The 20032-nt window shown below is 49.6% G+C and overlaps 1 protein-coding gene across 4 annotated transcripts; it reads left to right on the top strand.

Moving 5' to 3' along the window:
- The first annotated feature begins 1074 nt into the window (after positions 1–1074).
- On the top strand, positions 1075–8302 carry LOC144894037 (uncharacterized). Of its 4 annotated transcripts, none has more exons than XR_013624725.1 (5): positions 1075–1190; positions 1414–1470; positions 1669–1762; positions 7677–7817; positions 7948–8302. XR_013624725.1 is itself a non-coding variant. In XM_078785635.1 (5 exons), exons 1-5 carry the CDS (start codon positions 1292–1294, stop codon positions 8031–8033), a joined length of 381 nt encoding a protein of 126 aa, XP_078641761.1. In that variant the 5' UTR covers positions 1201–1291; the 3' UTR covers positions 8034–8302. The 4 variants fall into 4 exon arrangements, 2 of the variants coding, with proteins under 2 accessions (XP_078641761.1, XP_078641754.1); XR_013624724.1 differs by having other exon boundaries at positions 1414–1500; XM_078785635.1 differs by lacking the exon at positions 1075–1190 and adding an exon at positions 1201–1294.
- Positions 8303–20032: the final 11730 nt, after the last annotated feature.

Genomic DNA, 20032 nt, shown 5'->3' with positions numbered 1-20032 from the left:
GCGCTCCGCTCTGCAAGAGACCGCCCAGAGGTTCGCCCCGGTGCCAACGCGCCATGGGCACCCACCGACGCACGTCGCCCCGGAGCTTCGCACGGCGGAGTACGTCTTCGTCCGCCACGATGCCCACCGGACACCACTGCGGCCCCCGTACGACGGGCCTTTCCGCGTGCTGGAGACCGGGGCGAAGCACTTCACCCTGGACATCGGCGGTACTCCTGACCGCGTTTCTGTAGACCGCCTCAAGCCGGCCCACCTCGACGTGGACCATCCACTGCCAGTGGCCCGAACCCCGCGTCGGGGCCGCCCCCCTGCGGGCGGACCCCCGGCACCGCCCGGCCCCGCCGCCACGCCGCCCCCCGGTCCTGCACCCATCCCAGGGGCAGCCAGGGGCATCCCACCTGGCATCCCTGCACCCTGGACGCCGCCGTTCGCCAGGGGGCGCTTCGGCCGGGTGATCCGTTTGCCCCGCAAACTGGCCCTCCAGGTGCGCGGGAATTCTGGGGGGGCGCGTGTGGTGGACACGAAAGCCCACTGGCGTGGTGACATCATTCCGCGCACCAAGTGGGCGGCGGCCACGCCCGAGGGGTAGGCGTGGCCTGAGGATATACACGGGGCGCGCAGCCCGGAGCACGCTAGTGTTACAGTGAGCTCCTGAAATAAAGACGCTTATAAGTTACCGATTGTCCGCTTCCTCCTTGCTCGCAAGCAGCGCGCGTAACGCCGCGATTTAATATAATCGTTATTATCGATACGTAATGTGAATGTTATAGCATTTACAAATAAGTTTCATTTTAAACAAGAACAGTTATCGTTCTAAAACAAGCAATTGTGTTTGTCTATATTAAAGCAGCAGAAGTTTTCTGTCCAACTGTGTCTGTCTTTCCACCCATTGGATGGCCAGCTGGCCTGACTCCACCCACAACGACGTCATTATTAGGAAGGCTGACTCCACCCACCTGGCATTTCGATTTTCAAGCAGTTTTCATAAAAAAATTAACTTCCGGGAGCATGCGAGGTAGCGCTTCTTTGCCTATACACCGCCCGAAAAACATTTTGGGTCAAAGCATACCTTAACGTTCAAAGAAGGTGTTTTTATTCCAATCTCCAGATTCGGCACATCGGTGCGAACAGCAGTGTGCGGTTAACCTCATATTGGTTTCTCTTTTATTTATTTTCCTTGAAATTGCGAGGTGAGCGTTCTTTTCGTCCTCGTTTCGATCCGGTGTCGTGTTTACAGCGCTTGGTGTACTTTTAATTGCCACGTGGTGTGTGATCGTTTGGGCGCAGGCCCATGGTACGTACGTGCTATCGTTACGAAGTACAGATGCAGTATTGCCATTGGTATGTTTATCCGTGATGTGAGACTGGGTCCGCGTGCGGTAATCCATCTTCTGGTATTTGTGCTTCTTTTAGGCCTTGGATAACAGTGATCCATTCGAGGTCGAAACAGATACCTATCCCTTGCCAGAGGTAGATGCTGCCTCACCTTCCAGCCCTCAGGTCGTTTTCACGAGACTAGCGATTGATGATAAATATATTTTGATTTTCTTTGAAAAGTGTTTTTATGACCAGCGTGGTTACATTTTGAGAAGGATGTTCCATTTTGCACTTTGAGCGTGCCGAAAGGTCTTTTGAAATGAGTGTTCTAATTGTTTCATAACTTGGAAGGTTCTGGTCCTGTTCGTGCAAAACACCGATATACCTTTAAACGAGTGTTGGTGCGAAGAGGATGGGGTCAGACCTGCACAACGATCCGTAACAGGTGTGTAAATCGGGATGTAAAAAGTTAATAATCTGCACTTCTACATAATAACATGTTTGTTACTTGGGCTTTTTTTTTTTTTTTTTTTGCAAGTTTGTTGATCACTGGTTTGTGTGTTCGCTCACTTATACTTGACTACAGGTTACAGTTTTTAACTGATCTTCACAAAACTTCACCAAATGGTAGAGTTCGTGGTCTGAAAAACTCCTTTATATTTTTAAGGTCAACAGGTCAACATTGACCAAAGGTCAACCACTTTTAAAAGATTTTTCCTAAAATCCTCAACTTTCATCCGATTGACTTGAAATTTGAAGAGGATTTATATGTCGGTTAACTGAATACAACCACGAACTATTTTTGAGATCAGCGAAGGCCAAAAGGTCAACAACAATTTCAAATTTCTAAAATCATCAATTTTCATCCGTTTGACTTTAAATTTGATTAGGATTTACATAGCTTACTGAATTCAACCACTAACTATTTTTGAGATTAGTGTAGGCCAAAAGGCCAACATTGGCCAAAGGTCAACCACTTTTTCAAATTAATAAAATCCCCAATTTTCATCTGATTGACTTCAAATTTGAACAAGATTTTCATATCATCTGACTGAATTCACCCACCAACTATTTTTTTGTAGGAGCTTGACCAGAGAGGAATCAGTAGAACACAAAGACTACCGACCTGCCTGCAGAGAGAGTGAAAGGCCCTCAGAATCAGCTTCATCAAGGGAGATGCCAATAATTCTAAAAGCTTTGGTTTCTACAGCATGAAGCTGAGAGGTGTGAGGCAGCAGCAACAGCCCAGAGGGGAGAGCAGTACTCCATCAAGTTGTGGTTGAAAGCCTTGTTTATGGTGAGATGCTCAGTCGTGCCAATGAAGAACTTCACACGACGAAGGATGCCCAGTCGGCGACTGCCTTTGGAGGCCAGCTTGGAAATGTGGTTTTCCCAGGAAAGATCATAGCAGATAGTGCGACCCAAAAGCTTGAGTTACAGCGGTTTTCCAGATGGTCTTTACAAAAAGAAATAGTGAGGATGTGAGATTTGTCAGGATTGAATGACATGTTCCACTTTTTTGACCAGTTTGTGACTTTATCCCGTATCCCGTGTGACCAGTGAGGCTAACCCCCGCTCTAGCAGGGAACATGGCCTTAAAATGCATGTTGTTGTGTTGTGTTGTGATTTTATCCCGTCTGCAGAGAGTGAAGAGGCTGCTGCCTGTCAATCTCGGCGTTGAGATAAGTAGCAGCAGAGGGTGGAGTCATCAGCAAAAAGATAGAGAGGATTTTTCAGAGAGTTGCACAGCTCATTAATGAATACCAGAAAAAGCACAGGGCCCAGAACACTGCCTCGAGGAACTCCAGCCTTAACAGGAAGGGGAGATGAGAGAATTCCATTCAGGGCCACACGTTTACTACGACTGGAGAGGAACTCCACAAGCCATGGGTGGAGATTTCCTTGGATACCATAAGAGGAGTGTTTGGTGAGCAGGACAGGGTGACTGAACGTATCAAATGCATGACATATGTCAAGGGAGACAGCTCTGATTTCCTGTTCAGCATTGAGGCCTCAATCCATTGTTGAGACAGCAGAAGCAGCATGTCCCAATTGGAGTGGCCTGGTCTTAATCCAAAATGATGATCACAGATCAAGCCTTTGGAGACTAGGAAGGATTTATTTATTATCAGAAGCGATGATGGATTCCATGACCTTGCTGATTATAGGGAGTCGGCTCATTGGTCTGCAATGTACCCCTGTACCAGTGTGTACCCCGGTTTAGAATAGGTACACCGTATCCCTGCGTGTCGTAAGAGGCGACTAAAAGGGTTGGCATCAGGAAGGGCATCCGGCCATAAAAACATTGCCTCAAAAAGAGAACCATGACAATTACAACGAGATATGGGCAGGGTACAGCCCGAAGTACCCCGTGGGGGACCCCACTCCCTCTCATCAAAACTCAAGGTGGGGAACCCGATCGAAGCAAGGGTGGAAATCACTCCATTTATGACGACGAAAAGTCTGATGCCCTACGTGGAGATCGGTTTCTGAGGTTTGGGACGTGGAATGTAGGGACAATGACAGGGAGATCAGGAGAAGTGGTGGAAGTATTGGTCAGAAGAAGAGTGGACATATGTTGTGTGCAGGAGACAAGATGGAAGGGAAGTGGTGTGAGAATGGTGAAGGGCAGGCAGGGACAGAAATACAAGTTTGTGTGGCAAGGGTGCCCAGAAGGCGTGAATGGTGTTGGTGTCCTGTTTTCTGAAGAGTTTGTAGACAGTGTGGTGAGTGTGACGAGAGTGAGTGAAAGGTTGATGATGGTGAAAATGATGATTGGAAAGCTCTTGGTGAGCGTCATCTCGGGATATGCTCCGCAGGTTGGTCGGAGCGATGAAGAGAAGGACAAGTTCTGGTGTGCAATAGAGAAGCTGGTGGAAAACGTGAAAGATAAGGAAGTTGTTGTGGTAGGAGGAGACCTAAATGGACATGTGGGAAGGAGTATGGACGGTTTTGAGGGAGTTCATGGGGGTTACAGATATGGTGTGAGAAATGGAGAAGGTGAAAGGATTTTGGAGTTTGCTGATGGAGCTGATTTGTTGATTTGTAATACTCAGTTCCAGAAAGAGGATAATAAGCTTGTTACATACACGTCAGGTGGGTCGACGACAACCGTTGACTACCTGATGGTGCGTAGGCGAGATAGGGGGCACCTCCGGGACACAAAGGTGATCCCGGGGGAGGAGGCTGTTTCACAGCACCACTTGGTTGTCTGCGACATAAGGTTGACAGGTGCGAGGAGAGCTCGGCGGGTGAAGTTCCAACCGAGAATGAAGGTGTGGAGGTTGAAAGAGGTGACAGTGAGGGAGGCATTAAAAGAGAGGCTGAGTATGGGTGAGGATGATGTGGTTGAGCTTGAAAGTGGTTGGATGTCAATGAAAGAAAGTCTGTTGGGAGCCGTTGGTGAGGTATGTGGATGGACAAAAGGACCACCAAGGCACTGGCAAACATGGTGGTGGGATGATGAAGTTCGAAAGAAGATTGACGAGAAGAGGAAGAAGTTCAAGGAGTGGCAGAAGGCGAAGCGTACGGGGGCAGAAAAGGAAGAGCATGAAACTTATAAGGCAGCCAAGAAGGCTGCAAAGAAAGAGGTAGCAAAGGCGCAGGAGGCATGTCGGAAAATGTTCGGAGAACGCTTGGATTTGGAAGAGGGTCAGAGAGCGGTATTCAGGATGGCAAAGCAGATAGCGAAAGAGGTGTGATGTGATGGGGGTGAATTGCTTGAAGGATGAAGTGGGACAAATCGTTGTGGACCCAGATGGAATTAAAGGAAGATGGAAGAGATATATGGAAATACTGTTGAATGCAGAGAATGAATGGGATGGCAACATCGAGAGTAACCCAGTTTTAGGACCGGCAGAGAAAATAACCGAGAAGGAAGTTGAGGAAGCGATTAAAGCAATGAAGAGTAGAAAAGCGGGAGGGCCGACGGGAGTTGTGGGAAATATGTTGAAGGCAGCAGGAAGTTGGGAGTGTGAAGAGAATGACAGAGATCTGTAATCTGGTGGTGAAAAGGCTGCATTCCAGTGGATTGGGAACTGAGTACCCTCGTCCCTCTATACAAGGGGAAAGGTGACCCTCTGGACTGTGGCTCGTATTGAGCGATAACGTTATTGGAGCCTGGAATGAAGGTATTGGAAAGGGTGTTGGAGAGGAGGATAAGGAAGAAAGTGAAGATTGACGAAATGCAGTTTGGATTTATGCTAGGAAGAGGAACGACAGATGCACTTTTTATTGTGAGGCAGTTGCAGGAGAAGTACATGGAGAAGAGGAAGAAGTTTTTTCTTGGGTTTGTTGATCTGGAGAAAGCATTCGATAGGGTTCCACGTGAAGTGACATGGGCATTGAGGAAGTTATGAGTGGAGGAATGGTTGATCAGAGTAGTGATGGCAATGTACAAAAGAGCGTGCACAGCTGTAAGGACGAAGGACGGGAACAGTGGTGAGTTTGAGGTGAAGGTGTGAGTGCATCAGGGGTCGGTACTAAGTCCACTACTATTTGTAGCTGTGATGGAGGTGTTGGCTCAGAACGTAAAGGAGGGTTTACCGTGAGAGTTGTTGTATGCAGATGATCTGGTGTTGATTGCAGAAAGTATGGATGGACTGAAGGAGAAGATGAACAAGTGGAAGGAATGTATGGAGACGAAAGGTCTGAAGGTGAATATCGGAAAAACAAAGGTGATGGCAAGTGGTAAAGCATGTGGTAATGTGGAAAGAAATGGGAAGTGGCCATGTGCTATGTGCAGGAAGGGTGTCGGAGTGAACTCAATTCATTGTACAATGTGCGCTGAGTGGGTTCATCAAAAATGTAGTGGTTTGAGAGGGTCATTAACCAGTGTGGCAGCTACATTCAAGTGTAAGGTGTGCACAGAGGGAGCTGCAGATGGAGGAAATGTTGAGTTGGATCTTGGAGACGGCATGAAGCTGGAAGGTGTGAAAACATTTTGTTACCTAGGAGACATGCTGAATGGAGAAGGTGGATCAGACTCGGCAAAGGTTGCTGGAGTGAGATGTGCATGGAAGAAGTTTCGGTAACTGAGTGGCGTGCTGACGAGGAGGGGAGTGTCGTTGAAGCTGAAGGGAAAGGTGAATGCTGCATGTGGTTGAAGTGTTATGATTTATGGGAGCGAGACATGGGTAATGAACGTAGAACAGCAACGAAGGCTGGAAAGGGTGGAAATGTGAATGGTTTGGTGGATGTGTGGAGTATTGTTGAGAGAGAGGAAGCCAAATGATGAATTGCGAAAGATGATGGGAATAGAGCCTGTGATGGATGCTGTGAAGAGAAACAGTTTGAGATGGTTTGGTCATGTGTTGAGGAAGGATGAAAGTGACTGGTTGAGAAGATTGATGGAAATGAATGTGGAAGGAAGTAGAGGACGGGGAAGACCGAGAAAGACTTGGCTAAAGATGGTCGAAGAAGAAATGCGGGCCAGGGGGTTAACAAGGGGAGATGCAGAAAATAGGGCAAAATGGAGAACATTGTCATGGGGACCGCAAGGCTAACCCCCACTCTTGTTGGGAAAATGGCCTTTTAAAATGCCTGTTGTTGTTGTTGCTCATTGGTCTGCAGTTGCAGGGATCTCTTTTTGCACATTTTTTTTGTAAAGCGGTAATGTTGGCTGATTTCCAAGCAGATGGCAGATGACCTTGAGCAAAAGAGAGGGTGAAGAGACCAGAGAGAGAGTGTGATAGCACGGCAGCGCAGGATTTGGGGACCCGTGGGCTGATGCTGTCTGGGCCAGTTGCGGAATCAGAGTCGAGAATTGACAAACTTCTCCCCCTTGTTGGGAGAGAAGGGCACAGAGTCTGGAGGCAGCTGGGTATGACTGGTTAAGGTGGGTACAGAGTGCGATGGGTTTGGGACACAACATTTTGAGGCAAACACGGAGTTGAGGCATTCAGCTTTTTCAGGTGCAAAGTCAGGTGTGTGGCCGTATGAGGTAAGGGAGGGCATGGAAGGGGAACAAACAGCAGAAACAGATTTGACCAGATGCCACCAGGACTTGGAGGAGGGAGACAGGTTTGAGAGTTCAGTCTTCAGAGTAGAGTGGAGTTAATTTTTTCAATCTTTATTTTATTTAAATTGAATTAAATACTTTAACCCTGCCGAACACAAATGGCCTGCTTGTTCGTTCCACGAACCTCCAGTTTAGCAGTACTTGAACATGTGAAATAGGGTGGCGTAGAAGACGACCTCAATTGCGCTTAATATCCGGAATTTTTCTTTTAACCAATCTCAAACTTCATTATTGCATTTAAATTGAAGTATACATTCCATGAAGTAACATGTTCTATGAACTCTCAAGATGGTTCTCCATCTCATTTCCCTGCAAAAGACTGACCCTGACTTGTACACAGGTGATGTCTATTCTGTAAATGTAGAAGGCAGACAACACAACAACGATTTATCTGTCACAGAAGATTCAAAATGTGCTTCTGCAAAGGAAGGATCAGATGGTATTGACATGACAAATGGAAGTGCTTCCTGTTTTGCAACTGGTGAGTGGAAACGTAAAAAATTAACATACAATATTTTGTGTTGAGAAAATATATAATTTTCGGAGAAGTGTTAAATATTTTGCATTTTGGTTTTGACAAAGAAAAGGAAATGTGTTCTTTGTTTCTGTAGAACAAACCAGAAGAAATTTGGGACAAATAAGGTCCAGTCACAGCTTGGCACTGAGGAAGAAGCCTTTTTTGAAGAAACAATCATGAAATCAAGACTCGCTTTCTATAAAATACAAGTGCATGTCTTGGCCTCGCAACACCAAGATTAATATTAAATTAAACAAACAATAAGGGTCAACAAAGGCGAATACATTGTAAGTGTAATGTGTGCAGAATGGATTTTGCTTCAAGGAGTAACATGAAAATGCACATGACGATACACACTGGAAAACGCCCCCACAAGTGCTCCGTCTGTGAAAAAGATTTCTCTTGTAACAGCAGTTTGAAAAGGCATATGAAGATCCACACAGGACAGCGTCCACACAAATGCTTGATATGTGATAAAGGTTTCTCTCGAAGCGGCGATTTGAAATTACATATGAGGATCCATACCAGAGAGTGTCCTTACAAATGCTCCATTTGTGATAAAGGTTTCTCTGAAAAACACCAATTTAAATTACATTTGAGGATCCATACAGGAGAGCGTCCTCACAAATGCTCGATATGTGATGAAGGTTTTTCTCGAAGCGGCGATTTGAAATTACATATGAGGATCCATACCGGAGAGTGTCCTTACAAATGCTCCATTTGTGATAAAGGTTTCTCTCAAAAAGGCAATTTGAAATTACATATGAGGATCCATACAGGAGAGCGTCCTCACACATGCTCGATATGTGATAAAGGTTTCTCACTTCCAGGCAGTTTGAAATTACATGTGAGGATCCATACAGGAGAGCGACCCCACAAATGCTCGATATGTGATAAAGGTTTCTCTCAAAAAGGTCATTTCAAATTACATATGAGGATCCATACAGGAGAGCGTCCTCACAAATGCTCGATATGTGATAAAGGTTTCTCTCAAAAAGGTCATTTGAAATTACATGTGAGGATCCATACAGGAGAGCGTCCTCACAAATGCTCGATATGTGATAAAGGTTTCTCTCGAAAAGACAGTTTGATATCACATATGAAGATCCATACAAGAGAGCTGAAATCTGAAATACCAGGATAGGAAAAATGATGTGAAGTGGATTTCGCAATTGAAGAAACCTGAAATTGTACCAGTGATAGTCAGAGCAACAGGGAATCCAGATGATCAAGAAAACCCGAACTGAGTACTTAAAAACCATTCCAGGGAATATCACGACAAACAAACTGCAGGTGGAGGGTGTCAGAGGTTCAGTGAGAATTCTAAAACGAGCCCTTGGAACAAAACTATGAGAATGAAGTTTCACAAACTGGTTCATGAATAATGATTCTTTACCGAAAAAGGTGGAGATTTTGGATTCTGGGAGAACTTCCTCCCACCTCATAAAACCCGCATATGGAGATAACAACCAACAATACCATCCTTACAAATGTTTTATTTGTGACAAGGATTTTATTACTCAACGAAGCTTGAGCTTCCGTCGTGCAAACCACGCTGGAGTGCTCGCATAAAAAATGCTCTGACTGGGAAAAGTTTTGCTGATAAAGGTTTGATAAATTCACATAGCTTTACTCATGCTGGGTTGAACGTGCCCTCTTTGTAAGCGATCCTCAGCAGGAGGCAGGGTATTCAGTGAACAAGTAAGGAGAAAGCAGTCTTGAAAACATACAGCCCTTTGGGTATATGCAGCACAATTCCTCAGAATACCATCTGTAACCCCTGACAACCAGCCAGCACCCCACACCCCTTGATGAAAGCCATACGGCTGGCTGTCACCAGAATGTCTACAACAATGACTGCAAATTGCTGCCAAAAGACAACAAGAATCTCAACATTCTAACCCCATCTGCTCAAGTTTTAAGAAAATGACAGCTTATTGAAAAAATGTAAAATTTATTTATCAGGTTCTCCATATTCTCATAATAGAGAATTGTTGAAAATCTGACGCCAAAAACTCAAATGGTAACAGAACGTAATCTCTCAATCTGATCTTGGATCTCATTGTGCTTCTTTCATTGTCTTCGTTCGGTTGCCAGTTTGCAGTTATTGTCTGTCCTTGCCATGTGTCCAGCCAAGTTCCATTTGAGTTTTTTGATTGTGACCAGTGTTTAGGAATTTTGTTTTCTCTCTGATTTAGTTGTTTTTCTTGTCCCCTTTTGGTTTTGCTCAGATGGCATCTTTGCATGGCAGTTTGAACACCAATGTATACTAAATCTTTGCTGTTGTCCATGTTTCATTGCCGTGTGTGATATTGGGAGAACACCCTTGTTGTAAAATTGTTTATCAGAAGAAGACTCCTGCCTTTGTTTTTCATGAAACCTGAAGTTGTGAAGGGTTCCAACAGAAATGTCCTCAAAGCACAAATGCACTGTCTGTGTTATTACCCTCGCCAGAGGAGAGGGTATTGCATTTGAGGCAGTTTATTACTTGGAGTGGGTGGGGTGGGGTGGGGTGGGGGGGGGGGGGGAGGGGGGATTTTTTGCAAGTTTGTTGATCACTCCGGTTTGTGTGTTTGTCTGTCCGCTCACTTATACTTGACTACAGGTTTTAGTTTTTAACTGATCTTCACGAAACCACCAAATGGTAGAGTTCGTGGTCTGACAAATTCCTATATATTTTTGAGGTCAAAGGGTGAAAAGGTCAACATAGGCCAAATGTCAACCACCTTTTTTCAAATTTCTAAAATCCTCAATTTTCATCCGATTGACTTGAAATTTGAATAGCATTTCCATGTCGGCTAACTGAATTCAACCACCAACTATTTTTGAGATCAGCGTCAGCCAAAAGGTCAATATAGGCCAAAGGTCAACCATATTTTTTTGAATTTCTAAAATCCTCAATGTTCATCCGATTGACTTGAAATGTGAATAGTATTTACATATCAGCTTGCTGAATTCAACCACTAACTATTTTTGAAATCAACATCGGCCAAAAGGTCAACATAGGCCAAATTGTCAATTTTCATCTGATTAACTTAAACTTTGAAAACCATTTGCTTGTCAGGTCATTGTATTCAACCACTAATTATTTTTGAGGTCAAAAGAATGCTCCACTGAGTGCCATTCTACTTTGTTCTGTTTTGCCAAGTGTCGCTCTGAGTCATTTTTCGTCTGTCTGTCTGAGCATGATATCTCAGAAAGTTGAGATATTCATCAACATATGTACATATAAACACATATACATATATATATATATATATATATATATATATATATATATATATATATATATATATATACACATATACATATACACAGTTGCATAAAAAGGTTAAAATACAAAGGTTAAAATACATTTACTTCTTCATGCAGCTGTACAAATCAAATTGGTGCCCCTTTATATGAACTTTTCAGAGCATCACTTGGTTCCTCCGAAGAGCACGTGGGTCGTCCAGCATAAACAACGATATTTTTTGAATGTCCTTTACTTTCTATTTTTTGGCATTTTCTCCAAGCTATTCTCGGACTTTCTTCTGGACCTTAGGCCACCAGGCTACGGCTAACTCCACGGCCCATTGGGTTGTTGAGCAACCGTGGATGCTGGTTGAGATATTTGTGTCTAACACAACACCTTCATGTTGTGTTATCTGTTGGTAACCCAATGACCTTGGCTAATGACCATGCCCTTAACATTCACCCGGCCTTCACCTCCTATTACTACTACGGCCGAGGAAACTGAGTAAACACTGGCAAAACATTACCGAAGCGAAACAGTGGGGTAGAACTCCTGGCTATCAACTACGTACACCTTTATGTCGGATCAATGGAAGAAAGGGCAAGGACGAAGCAGATGGGAAATGCACGAGTATTTATCACAAAGCATTGGTGAAAAACACTTTATTTATAGCTCTTTATTAACGAAGCAAAATCAGAGGCAAAAGGGAATGTATCTTCAACAAAAAACAAAGTAAAAAGCCCCGAAAGAGCAGACTTATCCTTAGTATCCCTATAGGATCTTAATTACAAACAGAGACAACGAAAGAGGCAGGAGTATGGGAACGACTCCAGGCTCACCTTAACTAGCCAGGCGGGTCTGGATGGGGCCAAATAATACAGGTGGGGGGAGGAAGTTATAATGAGGGGGTGATGCAGTGTTAATGTCGGAGTGGTGTCACTGCACGTTCCAGCAGACGAACGTGACCCAGAGTGGTTCATTCCCTGCAGGTGAACCTTCGAGCAACTCGTGACTGCCGAGCTCGTTCTGAGGCACCCCAAGGAAGCTCACCACCACGGCAGCTCAGCACCACTGCAGCTCACCACAGCTCACCAGCACCACCCCAAATTCAGCTGCCTTCTGCCCTTTATACTTTCCATGCAGGGCGTGGCTTCCAGGCGAGCACAGCCCATGCAATCGTCTGTCAGCCTAATGCAGAATTCTCCATTGGTGCGCACATGAAGGGGGGAGGGACCCACAATGAGGCCATGGAAATTCCCAGTGTGTAAGGCAGCTTTCAACAAAACCCTCTCCTGCACCTCACAAATAAAGCGGTAAGGGTGTCTCCCACCTCTTCCCTCCCACGGGAATGTTCCTTATACAGTATGCATATCGCACGACTTGGCGTGCCACTTCTTTGTACAGCACTTGGTGTGCCTGAAAGATCCGGCCTCGTGCTCCCTGCATTTGGTTCGAGTGAAAAGAAAGGTTTGTTTGAAAGGCGTGTATTTGGGGTGTTCCCCGCATCACGAAGGTACAAGTACAAGAAGGTAAGACGCCCGATCTGGAGGATTGTTGGTAATTAATTGTTACTTTGGGGGCTTCGGTTGCCGGTATGAGTTTGGATGGATGATAATTACCAAAAATGAAAGAGTAAAGAATTGAACAATCGGAGGTGGGAATGAACTGCTCGTGGCGTGGAACGGACAGACCGAAAGGGAGATTGAAGGAAAGATCGTTGTAAATGGGGAGACACCACAACGGGAATACATCGACTAAACCTGCGTTCCGCAACCTTTTTAGCCCAGGACCCAATAAAAACCCAGGCATCCAGTCACGACCCATGGAGCCCCTCCCCCCCCCCCCCCACCCCCACAAACCGTCACGGAAATATCGATTGCTTTTGACGTTAATATTTTGGTAAGGGTTCGGTTCATCATCTTTGTACAGTAGTACAATTCGTCATTGAACAATAAAGCAAATTGACGACAATCATACCAAACACTGTCCTTATTTTGTACGGATCTCCACGACCATGAGGAGAGAGAGCGAGAGACCACGCCCCCCTTGAGAATGAGCAGCGACTTCGATCACAGACACCGCCCACTTGATATTATTGTCAGCCAATCAGGTGTAAACTCCCTGCCTTTTTCGCAGCTTCGGAAGAGGTGAATCCGGATGAAGATTTAATGAAGAAGATGAAGATTTAATGATGAAGATGAAAATGAAGATGAAGATGAATCTCACAACATTCATTGGCGGTGTATCTTTTGTGAAATAGAATAAAACTTTGATTATATTAAAGTGACACGCCAAGATAAGGTGTTTGAACTTTATTTTAATCTTCATCGTGAATAGATGATGAACTTAAAATGTAACTTGAACTGATAAACAAAACAAGAATAACTTTTACTGAAAAAACCCGATAGGTATCTGAACTTATATCCAGGTTCAATGTTCCGTTATCATGAACAACATTAAATAAACAACTTTCACTGATTAAACCCGAAAGTGAAACTTACAAGCCTAATTCAAATGTTCCGTTAGCATCATTGTCGATGTGGATTATCCACATCATGCGATGGTTGACTTTGCATATTGGCTCCGAGATCATCGATTCGGCTTTGAAGCGGCGACAATGCGATTCCCAGGTCGGCGCACAGGGCCACTGTCTCCAGTTTGTTTCGATACTTGGACTTCAGATATGTCACCGTTGTGAAACCTGCCGCACACATCCACGTCGTCGTGAATAGCATCAGGAAATTCCCACCTGAGGCGATGCAATGCGATGTGTTTGTTGACGACTGCGAATATTTCTGTGATCTTGGTCTGCAGCTCGTCACATGCCAGAAGATCCTCCATAAAATCATCGCCGATAACGAGCAAAGATGAGGATAAACGCCTTCTGTGCGATGTCCATTGACTCGTCCAACTGGATGACAAACTTGTTGGCCTCTAGGTTTGCGTACAGCTGGTGCTCGATGTCTTCGCCCATGTCTATTATCCGTCGGCGAATCGTGTCGGCAGAAAGCGGAGTGGTGCTGCTTATCTTGGAAGCCGCCGTCTCTCCAACACTTCTCTGCACATCGCCTTGGCGAATGGCAGGATGAGTTGCTCTGCAATACAAGATAAATAAAATAACACATGAACATTTCTTTCACTTTATCATTAATCTTGATTTTGTTCCAAGGCAGCGGTTCTTAACCTGGGGGTCGTTTGGGGGTTTTCGGGGGTCATGAAGGGGTCATAAATAGCATATCAATTTGTTGAGCCTGAAGGAGCCCTGCTCCCACGTCGATCGGAAGAATGGACGCGACAAAAAGCTGGAATTCGTCCGAGTTGCTTTATTCAAACAAAACAGCTCAGGTGTTTTCAAACTCAAAACAGCTCAAACAGCTCAAGTCTCAAAACAGCTCAGATACTCTCTCAAAAGCCCATTTATCGGGCAGCAATATATATCTACACATTATTCCGGAGCGTTTGCCCGGGAACGGCGAGAGGGGGCGTGGCCGGGCGTCCTGGCCACGGCCTGGCAAGTCGAGGGTGGGCGTGGCCGGGCGTGCCTGGGCATGCCCGGGCGTCCCGGCCGAGGCCTGGCAAGTTGAGCGCGGGCCTGCCGGGGCGTCCTGGAAGAGCCCGGCATGATGATCGCTCCGCGTCCTTGGTAGGTGCAAGGCGATTGTGAAAACCCAGCGGTAGCCGCTACACACGTCCCCCCAGAATCGACTTGCACCGGCAGGGTCAATTTGAGGGGGGTCCTGATGACCCGGCCGAAGCGACCCCTGGCGGGTCGTGGGGGGGGGGGGTCCGGTGTGGTGGTGGGCGGTCGAGTGGGGGGCACCGTGGACGGGGGGCGGCCTCGCCGCGGCGGAAGGGCCAACCATGGCGGTTGGTCGATGTCCACGTGCGCCGGCTTGAGGCGGTCCACCGCATTCCGGTCCGACTTGCCGCCGATGTCGATGACGAATGACTTGTCGTCCCGTCGCAGGACCCGGAAGGGCCCATCGTACGGCGGCCGGTGTGGCCCCCGATGTGCATCATGACGCACAAAAACATACTCCGCTGTGTGAAGTGCTGGGGGGACGTAGGACTGGGGGTCACCGTGGTGGGATGTTGGCACGGGGGCAAACCGTCGGGCGGCCTCCTGGAGGTCCGAGCGCTGGCGAGCTGCGGACCAGGGACTGGTAGCGTCGGGCACGAACTCGCCAGGGATGCGTAGCACCTGGCCGTAGACAAGTTCGGCGGTGGATGCCCGGAGGTCCTCCTTGGGGGCCGTGCGGAGGCCCAAAAGGACCCACGGCAGCCGGTCGGCCCAACCGCCGTCCTGAAGGCCGGCCATGAGTGCGGCCTTCATGGAGCGGTGGAATCGCTCGCACAACCCGTTGGCTTGGGGGTGGTAGGCCGTAGTACGGTGGAGCTTGACCCCCAGGTTGCGGGCGACCGCGCCCCACAGCTCGGAGGTGAACTGTGGTCCGCGGTCTGACGAGATGTCCGCCGGTGCGCCGAAGCGGGCGACCCAGGTGGCGATGAAAGCCTGCGCCACATCGGCGGTGGTGGTGGAGACGAGGGGAACGGCCTCCGGCCACCTGGTGGTCCTGTCCACCATGGTAAGCAGGTGTGTGAACCCCCGTGATGGGGGGAGGGGGCCCACCAGATCCACGTTGACGTGGTCGAAATGTCGTTCGGGCACGGTGAAAGGTGCCAGCGGGGCCTCGGTGTGTCGGTGGACCTTGGCCTGTTGGCAGGCTGTGCAGGTGCTGGACCAATCGCGGACGTCCCGTCGAAGGCCGTGCCAGACGAATCGCGCCGACACCAGCTTCTGGGAAGCTTTCCGGCCCGGGTGGGAAAGGCCGTGGAGGGAGGCGAAGATGCGGCGTTGCCAGGTAACGGGCACGATGGGGCGAGGCTGGCCTTGGGAGACGTCGCAGAGCAGGACAGTGTCCGCGAAGGGGATGTCGGCCAGGCGGAGGCCCGTGTCCGCCGCCCGGAGGGCTTGCACCGTGGTGTCGGTGGTTTGGTCCACCGCCATAAGCGCGAAGTCCACGCCGAGGTGGACCGCGTTCGCGCTGGCCCGAGAAAGACAGTCGGCCACGGCGTTGTTTTTGCCGGCGACGTGCCGGATGTCCGTGGTAAACTCCGACACGGCGGTGAAGTGGCGCTGTTGGCGGGCCGACCACGGCTCCGTGACCTTGGCCATTGCGTAAACAAACGGCTTGTGGTCGACGAACGCCGTGAAGGGTCGGCCCTCCAGGAGGTGGCGGAAATGGCGAACGGCCAGGTGTAGACCGAGGAGCTCACGGTCAAACGTACTGTATTTGAGCTCGTTCGGCCCGGAGCTGCCGGCTGAAAAAAGCGAGTGGCTGCCAAACCCCATTCACCCATTGCTCATGTACGGCGCCCACCGCGTAGTCGGAGGCATCCGTGGTGAGGGCGATGGGAGCGTTGAGCACCGGGTGAGCGAGCAGTGTTGCGTCGGCGAGGGCCCGCTTTGAGCTTTGGAAGGCCGCGTCCATTGCTGCGGACCAGACGATGTCGTGCTTGGCCGGCTTGCCCCGGAGGGCTTCGTAGAGGGGCCGCATGAGTTGAGCAGCGCGGGGCACGAAGCGGTGATAGAAATTCACCATTCCCAGGAATTCCTGCAGGGCCTTTATGGAGCGGGGACGCGGAAACGTGGTGATGGCCTCGACCTTGGTTGGCAGCGGCACAGCCCCGTTCTTGGTGATGTGGTGGCCCAAAAAATCAACGGCCGTCGTGCCGAAGTGGCATTTGGCCGGGTTGGCGATGAGGCCGTGCTCGCTGAGGCGCCCGAACAGTGTACGGAGGTGGAGGAGGTGCTCGGCCCGGGACGTGCTGGCGATGAGGATGTCGTCCAGGTAAACGAAGAGGAACGGCAGGTCACGCAGCACGCCGTCCATCAAGCGCTGGAATGCCTGAGCCGCATTCTTGAGACCAAACGGCATCCGTAGGAATTCGAATAAGCTGAACGGCGTGATGACGGCCGTTTTAGGGACGTCGGCCGCCCTGACAGGTACCTGGTGATATCCCCGTATGAGGTCGATTTTTGAAAAAATGACCCGTACCGCCAGACGGGCGGAGAAGTCTTGGATGTGCGGGATCGGATACCTGTCGGGGGTGGTAGCGTCGTTAAGACGGCGGTAGTCGCCACATGGGCGCCAGCCGCCCCCTGGCTTTGGGACGATGTGTAGTGGCGAAGCCCACGCGCTATCGGAGCGCCGCACGATGCCGAGGTGTTCTAAAGCGTCGAACTCGGCTTTGGCCACGGCGAGCTTGGCTGGGTCGAGGCGGCGGGCTCTGGCGTAGACCGGCGGGCCCGTGGTTGGTATGTGGTGCTCGATCCCATGTCGTACTGCGACGGCCGAAAACGTCGGCCGCGTGAGGGTCGGGAACTCCGTGAGCAGGCAAGCAAACTAGTTCGCCGCCGGGAGGGCGCATGCCAGCTCGGTCGGAGCGGAGCTGCTCAATGTGCATACCAGGGAGCTGAAGGTTTCGGCGTTGATTAGGCGACGCCGTTGGACGTCCACCAGCAGTCCGTGTGCGCAGAGGAAGTCGGCGCCTAGCAGAGCCATGGGCACGTTTGCGGTTACAAACGTCCAAGTAAAGCGTTGGCCGCCGAAGCAGAGGGTGACGTTGCGCGGGCCGAAGGTCCGGATGGCCGATCCGTTGGCCACAACCAAGGAGGGGCCGCAAACCGCGGACTGCCTGTCCTGGTCAGAGGCGGGTATGACGCTCAGTTGGGCGCCGGTGTCGCACAGGAAGCGCCGTCCGGACGCTTTGTCCGTGATGAACAGTAATTTGCCCGTGTGGCCGGCGCTCATGGCTGGTAATGAACGCCGGCCCGGCTGTTTCCCGGCATGCCGAAGGTGCACGGGGGTCGGCATGTCCAGGCCTTCTGTCCAAACCTGGCATGATAGTAACACCACGCTTGGTCAGGTGGAGGCCCCGGTCGTCGTGCTGGAGGTGGTCGGCTCGGCGTAGCGGTCGCCGATTGCGTCGGCAGTTCGGTCGTCGACCGTGCCGGGTGCTCGGGCCCCATGGGTGTTGCGTCGGACGGCGGTGGGCCCCAGGTCGCTGCTGCAATGCGTTGGCCTGCCGCGGAGATCTTGTCGGCTTCCCTGGCGAGGGCACGGGGATCCGTGATCGTCGTGCTTGCCAGGGCGAGGCATACCGGGCTAGGCAGCTGACGGAGGAACAGCTCCCGGAACAGGAATGCCGGAGAGTGCTTGCTGAGCAGCAAAAGCATGTCGTCCATTCACTCGGACGGGCGCGTGTCGCCGAGCTCGGGCAGGTCGAGCAGGCGCCGTGCGCGTTCCGCCGATGGGAGGGCGAAAGCGTCGAGGAGGAGCATTTTAATCACGCCGTATTTGTCAGCGGCTGGCGGGCTCTCGAGGAGGCTCAGGGCGTGGGCCGCGGTGGCTGCACCGAGCGCTGCTACCACATGGTGGAAGCGGGTGTCGTCGGCCGTGATGCCTCGCAGGGCGAACAGGGAGTCCGCCTGTGCGAACCAAACCGCCGCGTGAGCCTCCCAGAAGGTAGGCAGTTTGAGGGCAACTGCCGTGTCCATGTCGGTAGGTCACCAATGAAGGAGCCGTGCTCCCACGTCGATCGGAAGAATGGACGCGACAAAAAGCTGGAATTCGTCCGAGTTGCTTTATTCAAACAAAACAGCTCAGATACTCTCTCAAAAGCCCGTTTATCGGGCAGCAATATATATACACACATTATTCCGGAGCGTTTGCCCGGGAACGGCGAGAGGGGGCATGGCGGGCGTCCTGGCCACGGCCTGGCAAGTCGAGGGCGGGCGTGGCCGGGCGTGCCCGGACATGCCCGGGCGTCCCGGCCGAGGCCTGGCAAGTTGAGCGCGGGCCTGCCCGGGCGTCCTGGACGAGTCCGGCATGATGATCGCTCCGCGTCCTTGGTAGGTGCAAGGCGATTGTGAAAACCCAGCGGTAGCCGCTACAAGCCCATTTTTAGGAACCTAACAAAGGTACATACCACACAGTATTTTGTTCGCGTATCAGCGTACGTCACGACACCCAGGTTAAGAACCGCTGTTCCAAAGCATTATAAAAATTCAACATGTACGATGTGATTGCCGTTCTTACTTTTAAAAAAGAGGCAAAGTTTAAGAATGGCTGCATTGCAACAAACAATAAAACGTATGAAGTTGTGATATACCAACGTATACATGGCACGAGTAATAGTAAGAAAGAACCCGACACATCAATATTCTAAAGACGAAATGAAAAACTAAATTTAACTCTACTTACAGCGCCATGTATTACTTTATGAACCTACAAACCGCCACATGCAGTGAAATACTTTTAAGAAAAAGACAAAAAAACTTACCCGCAATAGTGTACGGTTTCTTTTCTTTGGCTATCTTCTCCGCCACCAGGTAGCTGGCTTTGGTCAGTCCCTTCGATGGAAAAACAGCCGAACTCATTACTGACTTGCTGTTGTTCATCTCGCATTCTTTCTGGAGAAAAAACTCCCGCGACTTGTTGACATGATCTCCATGTTTCTTCTCGAGGTGCCGTTTCAGCTTTTGGGGCCTGAGGGACTCGTTGGCCAACACGTCGAGGCATACCACACACTGGTCGATGAACATTGTGCTCATCGATATTCAAGGTGAACCCATAGTTCAGGAACACAGGCTGATACTTTCCAGCCATGGCGAGTACCTTACGCTCACAGCTCAATCTTTCGAATGAAAAGCGATGGACATTCGCGTGTCGGAAACTAAACGTATGATCTGACTGACCGGATGCACGCACGGTACATCGCGGTACATCGGTATAGCGCTGTACATCGGTACAGCATGGTACAGCGGTACATCGTGGTACATCGGTACACCGCGGTACATCGGTATAGCGCTGTACATCGGTACAGCATGGTACATCGGTACATCGCGGTACATCGGCACAGCGTGGTACATCGGTATAGC

Source organism: Myxine glutinosa, chromosome 1, assembly GCF_964187855.1.
Source record: "Myxine glutinosa chromosome 1, kmMyxGlut1.1, whole genome shotgun sequence".
NCBI lineage: Eukaryota > Metazoa > Chordata > Myxini > Myxiniformes > Myxinidae > Myxine > Myxine glutinosa.
This window is presented reverse-complemented; position numbering and strand designations above follow the sequence as displayed.